Below are 19,590 nucleotides of genomic sequence, written 5' to 3'. Positions count from 1 at the left end.
ACTTCCAAGAAACCCAAGGGGCAGGGTTAGCCAGTTGTGACTAACCCATATTTCAGCCTACATTCTTTTCCTTGTTTTTAATTCCTTTCCTGTTGAGCAGAACAGTCAGTTCACCACTGAATCATCGAATGGTCTGTGTTGGAAGGGACCTTAAAGATCCTCTAGGTCCAGCCCACCCTGACTTGGACAGGGCCCTATTTCCCTAGACCAGATTGCTTGTGTAAATAATCCCTCTGTACCTTCCTGCAGGCTCCCTTCAGGTACTGGAAGACCACAATGAGGTCACCCCAAAGCTGAACAATCACAACTCTCACAACCATTCCTTGTAGGAGAGATGCTTCAACCCTCTAATCAACTTGATCACTCCCTAATCAACTTGAAAATTATAACTGAACACACTTTGGAAGCCACTCAGAGAAGAGAAATAAATATGTACATAATCCACAGGAAAAAAATATGGAGGAAACCTTTTATATTCCAAGTCAGGGAAAGAGAGAATGGGAACCTTTCAAGATCATCTGTTTTGAATAAATACTTCCATAATATTTTCTTTTCTGTGTTATGACCTGGACTTTTTGCTCACTTACCTGGTTTTTAAAAGCAAAACATTTTTTTCTCTTGCAGTAACATACAGAGGGGGAAACATTTGGGCTTACTCTTAAACATATACCAAAGCCAAAAAATTATTGAATGATCATGGCTTGCACTAGGCAAATTTCTATACAGAAAATCCCCAAAACTTGAGGTAAAAAGTTACTTTTAAGGAAGGACAAAAAGAAAATAGCTGTGACAAAACCATAGTATTTCACTCTCACTTTTTATAACTGGTCTCCAGCAATGAATAGTTTTCATTTCACACTATTTTAACTAGTTATAAAGAAATTTTAAAAATCAAAAGGTACGCCAATCCTCAGCAGCCTTTAAAGAGATCCACAAAGAAAAACATGCTGAATGACTGTGATCCCTGCCCAACTGATATCGACAGGCATCCATGTGACATTACAAGGAATTTCTTACTTCAGTGGTTCTTGCAGGACCTTCCACAAAGTAGACACTGAGCTTTTCCCCCAAAAACATGACTCCCAACAGACATTTCACAGGCTGAATCAGGCTCCAAAACTCTAAGCCAACAAGATGATCAGTTTGGGCCAGGTTGTCCACTTCCTGGAAATGTAAACAACTACAGGGCATGTCCTAGAGCAGCTTCCACAATAAACAGCCTCAAGCTGTAAATATTGGGCTGGAATTATTAGCTCTGGTGCTCTGCAGCTGAGTTTATATATAGTAATTTTTTTCCACCACATTCCTTAGCATTTCACATAGAAACTACACTCTTGTTTTCATTTATGAACCCTGAGTAATGGAGACATGACAGTAGATTTTACACTAGTCTCATAAAGTGATTTGATGAAGAAAAAGAAGGGATATTTTTCCTTTTACATTGCTGATTTGCTTCTGTATGATGGCTGGTTTGCTGTCCACAAGAGTAAGTTTCTTGGAGGGAAAAAGGTCAATGAAAAAGCCACACAGAAAGTAATGGCTAGATAAAGAATGTGGAAGAATCAAGAACAGCCCTGTTTGTCCCACATCATGAGACTATGACATCTCCAGTTTATATTTGCTGTTATTTTGAGGAATGATGTGGTCAAAGTGCAGACCAGTGCTTGTACCTGTCTACCCATCAACCACTTGAATTTGCATTTTGGTACCTATCTCCATTTCACCCAATGTGTTTTCACAGCTGCTCCCTTTTGACCTTAAACATTGTCCAGGGTACTAGCAGAGAACCTGCTATGCATACAGGAGCAATCTTTCTAAATGAATTTTCCTTTATGTATTTTTTTTAATTCAACACACACACGAATGAAAGCAAAAGCCATTTGACCTTGAGCATCTTCCGGTCTTTTTCAGCAGGATCCTCTATTTCAGGACAGGGGAAGAAGCCAGGGAATGGTGTGAATGGGCTGGCCTTTGGCCTGCATGCTCCTGAGAAAGCACCAATGAGGCTGTTAATGCTTCGGAGGGAAGAGACGACGTGTGGGGGGAGGCAGGGGTCGCACAGGAGCTCGGCGAGCATGTTCCGAGCCTCGTTCAGCACGGAGAGATCCACCCCGCTGCCGCTGCCAGCGCTCTGCAACGGGTGCAAATTAACAGGTCAGAACACTTCATGGTGCTCTTTGTTTTAAATAAATACCTCGTGCATTGAAAACTTGCCTTTTTAAAAAATCAATGCAGCATAATTTCTTTTAAAGACAATACATGTAGACATTCAGACAGCAGCGTCTGCAGGTTTTTGTCACACAATAAAAAGTCATTCACAATTCAACATTAGCTTTCAGTTCATTTTTCTCTATTTGAAATCTGTTGGCAAATTTTTTTTAATCTCTAATTTCATTACTTTGTCTCAGCATTAAACTTAGTATTCTTTCTCTTCCAACAATATCAATGAATTTTGGCAGTCAAACTGTTAGAGCCTCTTACAGTGGTACAATTTCCACAACCTCATAATTTTTATTAACCCTGATTATACTGAAAGAAATTATAAAAAACTTGTCCAAACAAAAGTGATTAGTTTTAATTTTGCAAAATTCTCTGAACAGGAACAAGAAGAGCTCACTACAATATAAGAAACAGAGGGGAAAATTTGCCAAATATAGCATCAACAGAAGAACTGAAATTTGACAATTTGAACAATTTAACAGTGATCTCTGTACTCAATCATATCTTACAAAAAACCCTAATTAAATTCATAATACACTGACCTGGTAATAGGGCTTGTACCATTGCTTCAGATCCCAATCCCAAAGTATCATCTGTAAAGACATAAAACAAGAAGAAAGTATTAATAGGTGATGTGCTAACATTGAAAATCAGCAATGGCATAGATTTTATTTATGTGAAATGTTTCTCCCTTTCTTTTTTCATATGTAATTTGCTGCCCAGCAAGAGCCCTAAAGAAGAGTTTAAAGAAATTGCATGCAACAGAGCTATGGTGATGACAGAATAATATGGCCTTATTTCAATATTTTGGATTGCTTATAAATCATTCAACATGCACATTAAATTTGGTAGTAACAGTGCTTTCCTGCTCCTATTCACCTCAACCTACAAAAGCAAATCTAGCCTAAAACCTCCAAAATATTTTTTCTTTACAGAATCATTCAAACAGAAACATTTTTTTAAATACAGTGAAGAAAGCATTACATTAAAACATGTACTTTTAAAGGGGGCAAAAATCCCTCCAAAGAGAGGTTAAAAATTGGTATTTTAAAAAAACATTTTCTGTTTGCAAGAGGTTTTGTTAGGCTTTGCTTGGACATGGCTACAAAGCCCCATGTTCTGAATAACCTCACTAAACCCACCAAACCCACAAAAGAACGTCAGCAACACAATCTGAAGATGCTATCAGCTTCAAGTACGTCAACAGCACTCACTTAATTTGTCTTCTATACTGACAAAAAATGAAAACAACACACAAGAAATGAAATTCAGATGTCTGTTCTGTTTCAAAAGCTTTCAGTCTTCATGAATTCTCGACAGATGCTAATTATTCTCTGATAAATTAACCCATTTGCAAAACGTGCATTTGCAAATTAAACATAGCTTTTCACTCTTTCACATAGCTACAGAGCACAAATAGCATGCCAATACCCCACTTGGTAATTCATATTTTGCAATCCTGGAAGCTCTTCTGCTTATTTTCATAGGTGAGAACTAGGTATGTTTTTGTTCCTCTGGGACTAACAGCACTTCCATGGAGAAAACACAATGTTCCAAGCCTGGAGCTTGCCCAGAGGAAGGTGAAGAAAGTGTTGAAAAAGAAACACAGGTGGGGATGTGTCAGCAGTGCCCAGGCAAAGGGAGGCACTTAGAGGCTTTTTTTCTCTCAGTTGTCTTCACAGAGATGCCACTAAACCGTGTTTAAAGGTAATAGTTTTGATATCCCCTTGCTAGGAGAACAAGAGATCTCCCATGAAGCTTGAACTGCGAGTAAATTGTGCTCTGTCAGAAAATTTTACTGGGTAACACTGGGTAAAAGCAAGCAGAAAAAACAAGACTTAAGAATTTAGGTATTTGAGAGTTTGGGGGATTTTTTAAGTGAGTAATCTAGCTACCAGGTCTTTTTATCTGTGTGTTTATTTCTCTGTCACCAAAAAACAGTAAGATAACGACCAACATTCTCTGGCCATACCCATTTTGCCATGATGCATTTGGTTTTAGAAACATCTTGTCAGACTGGGTTGGTTTTTTTTCCGTTTGTTTGTTTGAGCGGTTTTATTAAATTGTCTTCATTGTGCAGCTTCTCTTTCTAGATTGATGATTCTTTACTGTATTGAACATCAGTAAATCTTTTGGTTTCATTCTGTGCTCGCACACAGAGACTGCATTAATCTGCTTCATTAACTTTTGCCTCAATCAGCAGCAGAGATCAGCTGTCCACATGGGTTTTGTTAGTTGTATTAGTAACCTTTGATACTAATGGGCCACAGAGTTGCGTCAGCTCGCTCGTAATCTTGCAGCCTCCATTAGGGGACACAAAAGAGGTTTCCCTCTTGGAGTATTTTATTTTTCTTTTAAATATGTGGTATGTTAGCTTATTTGCTACAAATGAGCTCACAATAGTAAAAAAAAACCCACAACTAACAAACAAACCAATAAACATCTTGCTTACTCCAGAAAATTTCTGAACAAAACCATTTACTGCAACTCCTCTATTCATCCTATAAACCACATGTACACAAGCTACAATTCTGGGGGTCAATCTTTGTTACTAAAAAAGGTTCAAAACCTTCTTTTCAGTTTTAGCCCTGCTATTGTAAATGAATAGGTTGTGACCCATGTTCACCCAGTAAACACAAGGCAGAAAAATCTTCCAATCTACTTTCAATGCAAATAATTGTTTGATATTTTAAATGGTGGGGCATCATTTAATGCATTTCACAGCTTGGATTCATCACTGAAATTTTTCTGTTGTCATTTAAACCAGAAGATTTAAGCTTCTCTACTGATAGCAATTTCAGAGCAAAGAAACAAAAACAGTTTTAAAATTAGTAGAATTCCAGTTTACATGTACTTTGCTGTCAGATTTTTTTTTTAATTTGTCATATATCACCATTAATTAGAAGTCATATCTCCTGAGAGAAGACAAGGCAGTATGTTAACACAGCTATCAAGCTACCACAGTGTCACATTTTCAGGGGTCATTCCACCTGCCACACATAGAAGAAATAAAAATGAACTGATGAGAAGTTTAGGTGCAAAATAACAATCTCTTCTGCTAAGCACGACTGGAAAAAAATGCAGATCTCTAAACAATGAATATTTTTCCGTGATAAATATGACTTGGTTCATCTCTGCAGCAAGCAAATCCTCGCAGGTTAGTAGTGAAAGTGGAGTTACCTTTCCTTAGGTGCTTAGAATGCACCACAAGATGGCACTCAAAATCCAGAAAGCCTCCCCAACAAAAACAATTTCGGGAGAAAGCAGCAGAAAGCAGCAGGATATTCCTTAAAACACCTTCTGCAGAATTGCCAGGGTTTGAAAGACAAGGAGGCTGATGATGCTAAAGGTTAGCAGCTGATAAATTATATTTCTCCATTTAAAGAATTTTCTCCTTAGGACTAAGAAAATTTTTCTCTCATTACCTACCAGATTTTAGGTTGTTTAAGCAGCCTAACTCCACGCCTTGCAAGTTAAATCTGGAATACTAAACAAACAGCATTTCTGGCATTATTTTTTGTTGAGAGCTTAGCATTCCAAGTTGTATTTCATTAATGTGCATCCACAAAAGTTACAAAGTATTCCCAGAGTTACACTAACTTTACAACAGCAGTGAAAAGACACCATTTATTTTGACCTACTATGAACAGACCAAAAGACCTTAAAATAGGTCTTAGGCAGAGCCTCAGCAATTTCTGATTTTGCAACCATGAGCCTTGTTGCAGAAAGATCTGTACTCTGTAATACTAAGATTTTGAAATCCATTGCACATAACGTTCTTCCCTCACTCACCTCCTCCATCAAGAAACACCTTATCTAGGATGGACTTGAGTCATAAAAGTTCCAAGCTGCAGCTCAGACCTCTGCTTAGTAACTCACACACTTTGGCTTTGAGCGTCCATCGGCAGTGGCAGCATCGCAGCAATCGCGCGCTTCGGAGCTCCTCTGAAAATACTGCAGATGAACTTCTGAAAAGTGGCAAATCTACAGCCATCCCCACCAGAAATGTGTACAGGAAATTACCAGTCAGACTGGAGGAGAAGTTCTCCTATCAGCCTGACTCCAACCCCAGAGTCTTCCCAGTTTATCCAGAGAGCCATGAACACTCTTTCCTGGCTTTTATCATTGCCTGACAAGTGATCAGGGGTTTGAAGGACAGCTTCAATAATAGAAAAAAAACTAACCAAAATGAAAACCCACACATACACCATGCCTTGCTCTGTAACAGTCAGGGTCTGTATTACTTTTAACTATTATAATTTATTCTGTTCAGCCTCTGAAATAAATTTCAACAAGGTTAAAAGAAGATAAGCCAGCTTACAGAAACCCTTTAAGCACAAGTGACTTTTCCCAATTTGGCCATCATCAGCCAGCATAGGTCAAACTGAAACTTTTCACTCAAAACAGACTAAGAGCCTCAAGAGAAGGAATTTGTATGACTGAAAATAAGCTTATTTTGAAGGTTAAAAAAGTCACTAAAGCTCAACAAATTCTCCCCAAAGTTGCTGTTCTGAACAATAAGCACTGTATTTGGTACTATGGGCGTTCAGCCAGATCTCAGGAGATTTTAAATACCTGTCACCTAGTGGATATATGCAGAAAAATTGACAGCAGGCATCAGACCTATGTTTTCTCAAATAATAAAAACAGTATTTCCATGTTCTTCAGAGAAGTTCCCATGCTATTTGAAGGCATGAAGAACATCAACCTAACCATCACCAAAGCTCATGGATGGCACTTTGGCAAAGCACACATCCTTAGCAACATCAGAAGCATCTTAGAAAATAACAAGGTAACAGAGGCCTTTCCTAAACCAGCTTCCAGCTCCAACAGCAGCAGCAAAGCAATGCTGCTTTTCACAAAATAAAAGGCAATAAGTGCTCCTCCAAGAAGTTTATAGTCTAAGTAAACTGAAAACAGAAGTGGGAGAAGACAATCAAGGCAAACCAGCCAGGCTTCAGGGGGCTTGGTTTTGTTTTTAATTACTTTTCCACAGAAAAGGTTGTCTTTCCTATGGCAGTGCACCCAGCAGTTCCAGGGTCTGGAATAGATGTGTCTTCCAGAAAAACTGATGCCATGGAGGGTGGAGGCTTTTCAGATCTTCTTTATACAAATACCACAACTCCATTTGTCTAAAGACCTGTTTGAAGAGTATTTTCAACTTCCAAAACTTAAGAATTATAAATATTATGGATTTCACTTTTGTCAAGCTGAAAATTACTATACTATTATTGCTAGTAAAATAACTGTAAAAGTACACTGAGAATTTTTAAACTTAAAAAAAAAAAATTAACTCAAAATATATTTGACTAGAAAGCTGTGCAATGATGTTTTCTTAATAATGTAACTTACAAAATACTAAATCATATCAGTTAAGTTACTCCAGAATTATTTGTTTGTAAAAAGTTATAGTAAGAACAATACTAATGCTTACAAAAGTATTTCAGAGCTAAAATCAATTTTAAAAGTTGCATATAACCAATACTATTCTCCATTCACCAAGCAGAAACGTGCACACTGTCTAAAGCCAAAGATAATGTTAAAATTTGTATCGTTGTTATATGGTTCCCTAAACTTAAAATAGGATTTTGTTTCACTGATGACATTTTTTAGGAGATTTAAAGTGGGCTTTAATGCTTGTAAAGAAAAGAAAACTTGTCCTTTTAGAGAACATCCATTCCATTCCATGCTCCAAAGTTTTAATGGGGAAAAATGAGCACAAAATTGAGTTTTCTACTTCTGGCTGAGTCTTTCATTGATCAAATATAAAGGATTCCTAGTTGCCAGTAGCATCTGTTTGACACCATTAGGCATTAGCTCCGTAAATAAGTATTTCCATAGCAACCAAGCATAGAATTAACTAAACAATGAAACCAACACCACAGCAACTTGATTCAGAAATCAACTCTGCGAAAAACCACCTCATTCAAAAGCCAAATTCTACAACTAGACGAGAAATAAATTTATTGCAAAATACGAAAAACGTTGCATTACATACCCATTTCTTTTCTGACTGCCTTTCAAACAGGATTGATCCATTGCTTTTATTTCTATATTAGTCTTTTGTAGCAGCTTACAATCAATTATCATTTTTATCCATGTAATTTAATAACACAAAAAAAAACCCCAGAGCCATATACAGCCTTGAAGTCTTAGGGGTCTTATTTATTACTAGAGTTCTTTTCCCTCTTTGTAGAAAAGGTAGGTGCTGAAAAACAGTATGTTATTAAGTAGTTAAGTTGTATTCAGTATGAAGTAAAGGTGATGCAACCAAAGAATGACTCTCAAAGTAGAGGCAGCATTATTTAGATAACCAAGACAACGTTTTGTTGTGAAATCTTGCAGGCCAAAACAGCAGCCACTTGAGTAGATTGTTGTGATCAAGACAAAATACAGCCCTCAGTGCCATACCCTGGGCATTTAGAATCATGATGGTATTTCTCCACTCCCTAAACCTTCCCATGAAAATAAATGGAAGAGGGGGTAAAAAATAGGGTATTTTTGGAACCCTAATACTTATCACTTCCTGACTCTATACACAATTTATTTATCCAAGGCTGTAAAATGGCCAATGGGTTGTGAAGGCTGCAGATAGCTACAATCTTTGAACAGAAGCTGTGTGTGCTTTCATGGTTCTGAGGTTTGGACTCACATCCTGACGGAAACAGTCACATCCCCTAGCCAACGACTCAGTTGTTGACTCTGCTATACTCTTTTATGAAAGACATTACTTTTGCTTTTTCAAGAGCCCTAAAGTCCATCTTCAATGAAAGGAGATTTGCTTCTTTTTAATTGCTTTAATTAACAATCTTCTATATACTAAATAGCACCTGCAATATATTTGGCTGGATGTGTAACAACAACACTGGGTCATGCAGGTGTCTCACCACCATAACATTCCCAGCAGACTCCACAGCATCCTGATCTTCCCTGCAAATACAAATCTTTGACAAGAGCTGCACCTAAGTAAACTTTAATAAGTCACTTTGGAGTTTTCACAAGCTTAGTTACTATTTTCAGTAACTTTGCCCTCAGCACAGACACAAAAACAGAGCAAAAGTGCTCCAGTGCATGCTAAAGTTTCAAAGAAGCCTTCAGCAAGCTTCTTCTTACAGCTAATACTACTCCCTGCAAGCAGAAAAATATTTTTTTGTTTGGTTGGGGTTTTGTTTCTTTTTTTACATGTTTGTTTCATTTGGTTGTTTTTAAAAAGACGTGCTACTTCTGCTTTTGTACCCAGGAGTATCAGCAGGACAGCATCTACTTTGTCTGCTGTAGAAAGTTCTCAGTTCTTATTATCTGTTTTATTTGATCTAATCTCCTTATATATATATATATATATATATGCATATATATTTTAAGATCTTTAAAGGTTTCAAAAAGGTTCTAAAAGGTAGAAAGCAGAGGTTTTTTTCTTATTATGTAGGTAATGAAAAAAAAAACTGTCTAAAACCACACTTAGGTCATTTCCTGTTCCTTCTAGGTTTTGTCAGACTTGCACGTCAGAGTAAAGGCCAACCAGTAATTTATGGCAACTGGGGGAGGGAGAAGAGAGGGGGGGGAGAAAAAAAAAAAAGCCTGCTATGTGTAGATCCTTTAATTGCCCATTATAAGCACTTTCCTTTGGAGCATGTGGTTCTAATCACCATCAAAGGAAAGCAATAGTGCTAGGTGGATTACTGCTCTGCTCCGGTGCAGTTGCTTTGGTGTTCTGGCATTCTGCATCACTTTTACTGTCATCCAAAACCCAAGACTCTTTTTTTTTTTTTTTTTTTTTTTTTTTAAAGTGGTGTTTATTTTGCAGAAAGCAAGATCTAGAAATTGCTCCCCAAACATCCTTTTCCCATTTACCTATTGGCATTATTTTACAATCATACACAGTAAAAGCCTTTACTGCTGTGTTGACAGACTGTTAATGCATCATGTTGGAACAGACAGAGAGAACAACCTTACATTTTATCTTCCTCCAGAAGAAGGATGTGCAAAAATCTTATGCTGAAATATTTCACTGCATGCTGATGATGATTCTTAGTGCAGTAACTAAAAACACTTAGAGATGAACCAATTTCTTCTTATAACTTACACTTTTCAATCAACTGGTTTTTCCACCTATTACTCTGAAATACAGGTATGAATCTTGGATTTTTTTTTTCTTTTCAGCAAAGAGAAACTATTCCCTACGAACACAAGTGGGTTTTTTCAGAACTGAGCTGAGAAAGGGGGATACTGAATTTTTCATCTAGAAGTTTCTCACTAATTTTCGCTTTAAAATCCCATACGTGTGTATAAATATACTTATATTTTCCTCTCTTCCTACTCCCTCTCTAAAACAAGAAGCATAAAATTAAACTGTACAACTCTCTTAGTCAAAGATTACCATGAATCTGAGAATGGTAAGCATCAAATTAATTAGACCAAATTACCATCTAGTCCAGTATCTTGTCATTAGCAACAGCAGCCACATCAAGATAAGGATATTCTTAAGTAAACAGCAACACAGCCCAAGAATCCATGTGTTACAAGGTATGTTGCATGTATGCTACAGAAGTTAGTGGATTTTTCTCCTTTGTCTTTCTCAGATTATTCTGACAGATCCAACATCACACACCAAGGCATTTCACAAGTTGGATGCAGATTTTGCAAAGTTCCCTTTCACTCTGGATCTGTCATGCAGCAAGGAAGCAAAAACCAGCAGCACTTTCATGCAGTTCACCCACTGAACAACTTGTTTTTGCAGAAGCTTTCACTTGCTCTCCAGCTGACTTGAGGCACAAGACAATTTTTTTTTCAGACTATGAGGCTGCATTTTCATATCCCTCAGGCTGCTTCAGAGACACAGCACCTTCAGCATAACAAACCCTCTAAATCACTGAACACTTTTCATTCAATCGTGTTAATTGCTCAGGGTCTTTTATTTACAAAATTGCCACAGGGTACAGGCTTTACACAAATGAGTGTTGTTTTCTTTCAATGACTTGAGGGTGACCCAAAAAAGAAATATTACAGGGACTGGAATTAGAGAAGTGAGCTGAAAGAAGCTGGTCAAGACGCCAAAGAAGATATTATGTCATAAAGGAAAGCAAATATTGCTGCAGTGCTTTGGTTGGAAGTTATACACTGGGGCTGAACTGACTCCATTCTCAGTTGCTCCAGCTGAAGACTTAAAAGCAATAATTTTAAAACAGATGAGAATATAATTATGAGGCTGATTACAAGAGCGAATACGCTAGTGGAAGTTAAATCAGTATTAAGAAAAATTATCTTAATGGACAAGTTTCTGGTTGAAGTGCCAGGAAATACAAGATGATATCTCTTAGGGGGAGAAAAATATTGAAACTCTGAAGAATGTAATACAGATTGCTCTCAGAAAGAGAGGGGAATGCAAATTGCTGCATTCTACAGAAAGTGCCAATTTACTTTTCTCTAATGTATTCATGGTAAGTAGTACTTTAGTTGGCAGCTTCGTAAGCAGCTGAGAAAAGAATCAAATGACAGCAGGTTTGAAAGAAAGCAGATTTTTTTTCCCCATAGTAACATTGTGATGCTGTTCTAAATGAAAAATAAACAACGATTCCTTCCCACTTGTTGTAGCATTAGGTGATGACTAACTTAAACAAAACGACTTGGGAAGATCCACTTTGTGCCCAAAATGCAAGTCTTACATAGATATTTGTTCTTCTTGCATGTGCAAAGTGAACAAAGGAATTATCACCAGCACTCTGGGAGGGTCACAAACATCACTGCACCTTGCCTCATGATTGATTCATCCAAGAAAATATGCAGTCAGACCCCTCTGGTAGCAGTGACCATTTACTAATCCAGTGAAAGAGTTCTCTGTGAAAAGACTGAGGGATGAACGGGCTCAGATTTCAGCTAAAAGAGGGAAAAAGAACCCCAACCAGCCTCAAACTCCAGAAGTCATTGTGAAATACTGTGGGTTTAACGAGGTTCAGGAGCACATCCTTCTTAAGGCCACCTCCTTTACATAGGTGTAAACTGAATTTCACACTCTGCTAGAGTGGTAACTAAAGGTGCACTTCCACAATCAACATTTCCTAAATCAGAGGTTCTTTTCTTCACTGGCTTTTTATATCACATTCCATTCTGCTGTTTCAACTAACACAGGACTCACACAGCTGAAGACATAACTGTGCAACCTACTAGTGGAAAATTGCATCCAAAAGCCTATTTCCATTCCATTGTTTTGATTTACTCTCTAACCTACTTTGCTACCCTATTTGTAGGTAACTTACAGTTACCTACAGCATTCCTATTGCAAAGGTTTCTAAATACCATTGAATCAAAGCCTAGCACAAAAAAAAAAAAAAAAAAAAAAAAAAAAAAAAGGTGGAAAAAAAGTGATGCTTACTTGTTCCCTAGCGTAGTTTCTATAAGTTTTCCCACAATTTTGATGAGTGAAATCCTAATTCCTCTCCATTAAAAGAAAATTTAAAAATCTAACTTTTGTTTCTATAACATATTTTATTTATGATTTTGATTAGTAGAATTATTACCCAACCTTCTCACTTCCCTGAAAAGAATAAACATCTTATAAATACTCGGACTCAAAAAATCTCTTTTTTTCTTTTTTCTTTCATTCTGGTAGCATGACTCAGATGGAGAAACTAATATGAAAGAAAGAGGTCAAGATGGGTCAAGTGTCTTCCAGTGACTGCAAGATAATAAGGACAGCTTGCCAGTTTTTTCTATACCAGCAGAAAAGCATTGGTATCTTCTTTTAAACTGCAAGACATTTTTAGCAAAACCATCACAATAGTGAAAGTTACATAAACATCTACAGAGACCAACATTGGCAGTGAGAATATAATTTGCCATTTGGGACAAGTATTACTTACAATAAAGTTGCAGTGTAGCATGCCCAATAAATCCATCAAATTTTATAAATGCATGCAAAGGAACTCTTCCTTGGGGAACAACACTAATTTTTTCATTTCTCAGCCTTTTTTTAACAGTGTTTAATGCGTTTGCTATGAAATCTCTTTCAGACTGTGTTTTCAAAATAATTATCAATAAGATGAGCACAAAAAAAAGAAGCCTACACTCATCTGTGAATAATTCTATGTTCTTATCAACAAATTCATCTCTCAACTAGCATCTCAGAGAACTTGCAAATGTTTTGATTTACTTTCTCTAAAGCAGAAAAGGGGAAAATACCAAGAATTTTAACCATAGAAAAACAATTGGGTGCCAAGACTCCCAGAAATATCTTACTAGAAAAATACTGTCCCAGTGAGACAAGCAGGAAAGCTTTGACAAAATTTATCAGACTTATTGCAATTTGCCATTACATTAAAAAAAAAAATCCCAAAACCTCATAATCTTCATTTGAAAGGCAAGTATTTATATAGCTTGGGGGGTTTTAAGTGAAAGCTGTACACCTCATGCTTTAAAAACATTTTTTTTCCATTTTAGAATTAAAATTTTACTCTCAAATTAATACACATAAAAATATTTTCTACAGTATTTTATTACTAAATTTAAACTGATATGAAGCAATTAAAAGTTTTTCTCTGAGTGTTTTTAACATATCAGTTAACTTATGATGTGCAAAATACATATATTAATCCCATACACAAAAAAAGCACATATAAAAAAAAGCAAAAGCACATATAAATTATAGTAGGAGAATGTCTGGACAAAACATTCTAAATAATCACGTATTTAGCCATTCATGTGAGATAAGATTTTATTTTAGGAACCTTGGAAAGGAATATCTGTATATTGTGTTAAACCAATCACAAACTCTGTCTTGTACCAAGGATCAGAAAATTATAGCTACACCATTAGCTTTTAAAAGGATCCAGAAAAATATGAGGAAAATGTTAGAAAAATTGGACAGAAATTGGGGGGGGGGGATGAGATAGGTAGAGAACCCTACAAAATTAATTTATAGCTGCATCATGTAAATGTAAAAGTGACAAAAATCAGTAGGGTTTTCTACACTAATACCTTGCCAAACAAATCTACTGGACTTTTTTAAACAGACTGCACACACCAAGAAAAGTGGACCAGCCAGTCAGTGTGCTTTGATTTAAAAAAACAAACACAAACAAAACACAATGAACAACTTTGATATGGTCTCCCCTTGGTGATCCTGAAGAAATCACATTTACATGGGAAGAAAGGAACGGCTTTCCTTGGTATTATTGATTTGTTAAAACATAAAAAATAAAGAAGAAGAGTAGGACATTCATTTAAAAAAAAATAAAAAATAAAAATAAAAAAATAGCCAATAGGGATTTCCTCAAAGATTCAAGCTGGGATCTATCCTAATCAGCCCACTCAAAATGAATTGAAAGAGCAAGAGATGTTTGAAGTGTCGACATGCATTGACAACACAAAACTCCTGAGGATATTCAGAAATAGAGTTGATTGTGAAAAAACAGCAACAGGCCTTAATATCATGATTAAATAGGAATTGCTGAAATTCTGCACCAAGTTGCAGAACCACTGCAAACAAAAATTAATTTTAAACTATTTATACAGAAAGTTGGGCTTATATTACAGCAATAACAACCAGAAGAGATCTTGGAGTCAACTGCTTCAGCCCAATTCTCAAAGATGCTAAATGAAATGTTAGAAAAGCAACATCAAACAATACAGACAGAACAGCATCACTGCTGATCTGAGCAATACCCACAGTCTGAGCTGCAGAGAGGCACAAGAGGAATAAAAAAGGGCAGGCTAATGAGAGAAATCAAAGGGATGGAGCAGTTTGTGCTGTGAGGAGCTGCACAGAGTGTGAGACTGGGATCCCTCAAGCGTGAGGAAAACAGGGATTATTACAATGCTCTGCAGTTAGCAATGTCATGGAATGGTTGGGCCGTGCTGTTCAAGCACTAGAATGGGGGCCATGTAATTAGACCATCTGGCAGCAGGCTTAGAACAAGCCTAAGGAGGTATTTCTCACACACTGCATAAATAAATTATTGTAGTAATTGCTGCTGCATTTTACAGAAAAAAAATGTAACCAAAGATGCTAAAAAACTTCACACAGAGACATCAATCCATGGCTACTCATCACAGCCCAGACGTATCCTCCAGCTAAAAATGGCCCAAATTGTGATTTGACAAAACATGGCAGAGAACCCCAGGAGGGAAAGAACCACTTCTGAAAGAAATGCCACTACTGACTATTGGTACAGACAAAAAGCCTGGGCTGAGTGGGCCAGTTTGATATTATCTCCAATCAATGTAAAGAAAGTAATTACAAAATTGGCCCAATCTTAACAATCTTCCTAGTTGCATGGAACTGTACTGCTCTTTATATCCTTGGGAAGTTTCATAATGAGGCTGGCTTATAGAATTGCTCCTCTCACCATTTCTGTCTGAATTAGAGGTAGCCAGCCTCCTTCTGTAAATCTCACAGCATCACAGAATGGTTTGGGTTGGAAGGGACCTGTAGAGATCATCCAGTCCCACACCCCTGCCAAGGCAGGGTCACAGGGGCAGTGGCACAGGAACACATCAGGTGGGTTTGAATGTCTGCACAGAGAGACTCCAGGATTTCCCTGGGCAGCTGTTCCAGTGCCCTGACACCCTCAGTGTAAAGCTCTTCATGTTGAGGTGGAACTTCCTGTGTTCCAGTTTATGGCCATTGCTCCTCATCCTGTCCCTGGGCACTACTGAAGTGTCTGCACCACCCTCTTGACATCCACCGTGGAGATATTGATATGCATTCATCCCCTCTCAGTATTCTCTTCTCTCAACTAAATAGACACAGAATTCTTCCTCCACTCTTGTAGCTTGGAATATTTTTCTCTTCTCCCCACCCAAGGGCTGCACCAGTCTCCTTCTCCACCCAAAGAGCTCCACAAGACTCAGTCCTTCCCTTTAAAAGAAATATACTTTTATAAAATATATATTATCCACCTGATTTGTTTAGATTATGGCTCAGATATTATTTAATCCATTTGTTCCTTTTGAAAAATAAGTGACATTAATGATCTAGCCCTCCTCCTCAGCAATAACTAAGTATGTGGCTTCTTCAAAACTTAAATACAAAACAGATCAAACAGCTTGGGAAAGCCTAATTACACTCCTCTTCAGGCTGTCTACATTTTTATATACATATAGGTGCATATACATCTGTATATGTACACATATATATACACAAACTCTACAGAAAAGTGTACATAAAGTATCTAAACACATTATAAAAGCTCTTTAAAAGATATCATTGCACTAACAGCACTATCACCTCTCATGCTAGAGCATCAGCAAACTAAGCAACATAATAAATGAAGAAACATTAAAACATCACCTTGCATAATGCTCAGAAGATGCATGGGAAAAGTAAGGTACAGAACTTTTGCCTCTTCATGCAATGCATCTCATCTGTTTTATTTTTCATTACACTTTCAAAATGTGAACATCTGGCAGGCAAATAAAAATAATCAGGAAGGTTCAATAGAGACAGATAGGGGGAAGAGCAGCACTTCCAGCAGCAGAGATCTCAAGTAACAAAATGCAGCACCAAATATTAAACACAAAACTCAACCAAGTGCAGACAGCAAGCCAACAGAGCTGAGAACTTGCTTACAATTATACTGAAGTAATCACACACATTGATCAATCTGTTATCACACATCCAATTAGAATCTACTTTTTGAAGATCAGAGGAAATTGCAAGACTAATCCAAAGATGACAGGCACTGTCACAACTGTAGCTATAACTGCTGTAAAAGGCACAGGGTACACATCTCTGAACATCATCACTGAACAGCTTAAAAGAACCTAAATTCAGAAAAGATGGGTAAGAATTCTTGAGGAGATTAGCACTTTCCCTAAAACTAGCTAGAGCCCTTCAGAAGCTGCATTTGAAATTTGAATATGTTCTTTACTAATTACATTTCTAAATTAAAACAAGTTTAGTTCTTTCCCCATTCTTCATCCTCTATAACTTTACTATTACTGCTTGGAAAGAAATTAGATGAGCAGCAGCAAAAAGAAAAAAGGAGGACAAAGGAGAAATAAGAAAGGAAAATATTATTGTGAGATCCTAAATTACTATTCCTTAATCCTTCTCAGATTCTCATACAAAGGTCCATGATCTGCTCTATTTACACAAGTGTTTATTTTTTAATTTGATGGTGATGGCTGATGGTCACATGATCCATAAGAAAGAAGAGTGAAATAAACAAATTGTATATAGAAAAATTTCCATTTATGCTAATGAAATTGGAAAGAAAAATCACCAAAAATCCCTGACATATAATTTTATACACTAAATGGATACCTGTAAACAAAGACACTTTGCAGACAAAAGCTTAAAATTAGGCAGCCATAACCTCAGAAATGTAAAAACAGATGGACAAAACCTTGTCTGAAACATATGGAAGCACAGAAATATTTATTCTATGGTACTTTTTTTCCTTTCCTTTCCTTTTTTTTTTTTTTTTAATGCTCTTTTCAATCTGCCTTTTTGTACTGCCTAACTTTTTTGTATTTGTTTGTGCCAAGGACAGTCAGCTGGCCAATAAGGGCAATTAGATCAGCAAGACATCATATAATTGCCATTCATATTGCCAGGGATTTTGACCCAAAGATCAGTCAGGAGGAAGTTGATGGGGAAAAAAAAATAAAACAAACAACCAAAAATCTCTCAAATTTTAAGGAAGACAGACTTCATAAAAAAGAAACAAAACCAAACAAATAAAGCCCAAACCAAATTCACCTGAAAATTACCCTCTGCATTTGCTGCTTCTTTTTTATTCCCCTGCTTTCATAGTTTTACAGTAAAAAACCCATTAGAGTTTGCCCTTATTTCAACCCCTTCTCTCCATATCAGGCCATTAAGATTTCAATCTTTCAAGGTCTACATGTGCAGTGTTTTTTGGGGTTTTTTTGGTCAGAGAAGACAGTTACCATAGAATCACAAAATACTCTAAATTGGAAGGGACTCACAAGAATCAAAGTCCAGCTCCTGGCTCTGCACAGGACATCCCAAAAGTCACACCCTGTGCCCAAGAGCATTGTCCAAAAGCTCCTTGAGCTCTGTCAGGCTTGGTGCTGTGACCCCTGCCCTGGGGAGCTGTTTCAGAGCCCAAACACCCTCTGGGTGAAATCCAAACCTTTTCCAGATATCCAACCGAATGTCTCCTGGCACAGTTTCAGGCCATTCCCTTGGGTCCTATCACAGGTCACCACTGAGGAGAGATGAGTGCCTGCTCCTGTGCTTGCCCTTGTGAGGAAGCTGCAGATTTCAACAAGGTCTGCCCTGTCTCCTCCTCTCTGTTATGCAGTTATCAGTCAGAAATGCTCATTAAAGACCCATTACAAATCCCAGGTTAAATGGAACAGGGAGGACACCCTGCTTCCTTTGGAGCTCTGTGCTGGCACTTGCCTCTGTTCCCTTGTGCCTCAATTATGCCATTGATTGCTGAAAGTATCTTTTAACACTGAGGAAAAGCAGCCACAGCAGCTTTAACAGCAGATGACAAAACAGGATACACAAACACTTATGAAATATGAAATACTAAGCCCAGAGGGAATAATTTTATTCTTTAATTACATAAAACAGAGAAGAACATAGTAATTTCTGCACCCATCCCATAACTACAACTGGTTTACTCTAGAACCTATTTTTAATTACAATGTCTGGGTCTTATCACAGAAGTTAATTTTAGTTGAAAGAGCTTATGTGTGAATGAATACTTTAAATATTTGCTCTAGATTATGTCACATGCAGCATTATTGCACTAAATCACCTCACCTCTCCAGACTACACAGGAGCACAGAAAACTCATCCTCCAAAAATAAATGTTACTTTAAAAACTAATTCTGTGTTGAACAATTACAGCAAGAGAAAGTTTATATCTCTCTTCAGATTCCAACTTGCTACAGTATCTTTTGCATGTACAAGGAGGAGTCCTATGACAAGTTCAGCAGAGCAAGAAGATCACTGTTAACACTTCAGCTTTTTCCTCTCAGGAGTAAAATAAACAAATCTTGCATTTCAAGACCATCACAAATATTGGGGGGGCTGAGGGATAAACATCTGCCATAACCACAAAAGCTAAACTATTTAAATGCTTTAACAACTAAAAAGCAATTTATAAATAACATCATGATAAAGACAGACAAACTTTGTTTCTGTGGGCAGTTTGTTATCAGAACTGCTCCCAAGTGCTTCACAGAAAGGCAGTAAAGCACAGATTTAACAGCAGTCCATGTACAAAGGCAGATGGGACCAATATTACAGATCAAAAGCTCTGACACAGCTCAACTTAAGAGAATTGCTTCCTCAAGGAAGAAGTAAAAAAATGTTTTCTCGAAGATTAATTTGATTAGAGATCAATTCTTTCTCACAACTTGTTTCCTCCTCATTGATAGCAGATCCTGACTGAG

The 19,590-nt window shown here is 37.1% G+C and overlaps 1 protein-coding gene across 1 annotated transcript in view; it reads right to left on the bottom strand.

The window, feature by feature from the left end:
- The window catches only part of PDE3B (phosphodiesterase 3B), an 81,482-nt gene that overhangs the window by 15,556 nt on the left and 46,336 nt on the right, over window positions 1–19,590 (bottom strand). The window contains exons 2-3 of the mRNA XM_056491971.1: window positions 2,763–2,813; window positions 1,886–2,131 (exon numbers count right to left, since the gene is read on the bottom strand). Coding sequence (XP_056347946.1) covers window positions 1,886–2,131; window positions 2,763–2,813 — 297 coding nt within the window. The remainder of the gene's footprint in view (window positions 1–1,885; window positions 2,132–2,762; window positions 2,814–19,590) is intronic.

Source organism: Oenanthe melanoleuca, chromosome 5, assembly GCF_029582105.1.
Source record: "Oenanthe melanoleuca isolate GR-GAL-2019-014 chromosome 5, OMel1.0, whole genome shotgun sequence".
Classification (NCBI taxonomy): Eukaryota; Metazoa; Chordata; class Aves; order Passeriformes; family Muscicapidae; genus Oenanthe; species Oenanthe melanoleuca.
The sequence above is the reverse complement of the archived record's forward strand: the minus strand, read 5'-3'. Positions and strand labels throughout refer to the sequence as shown.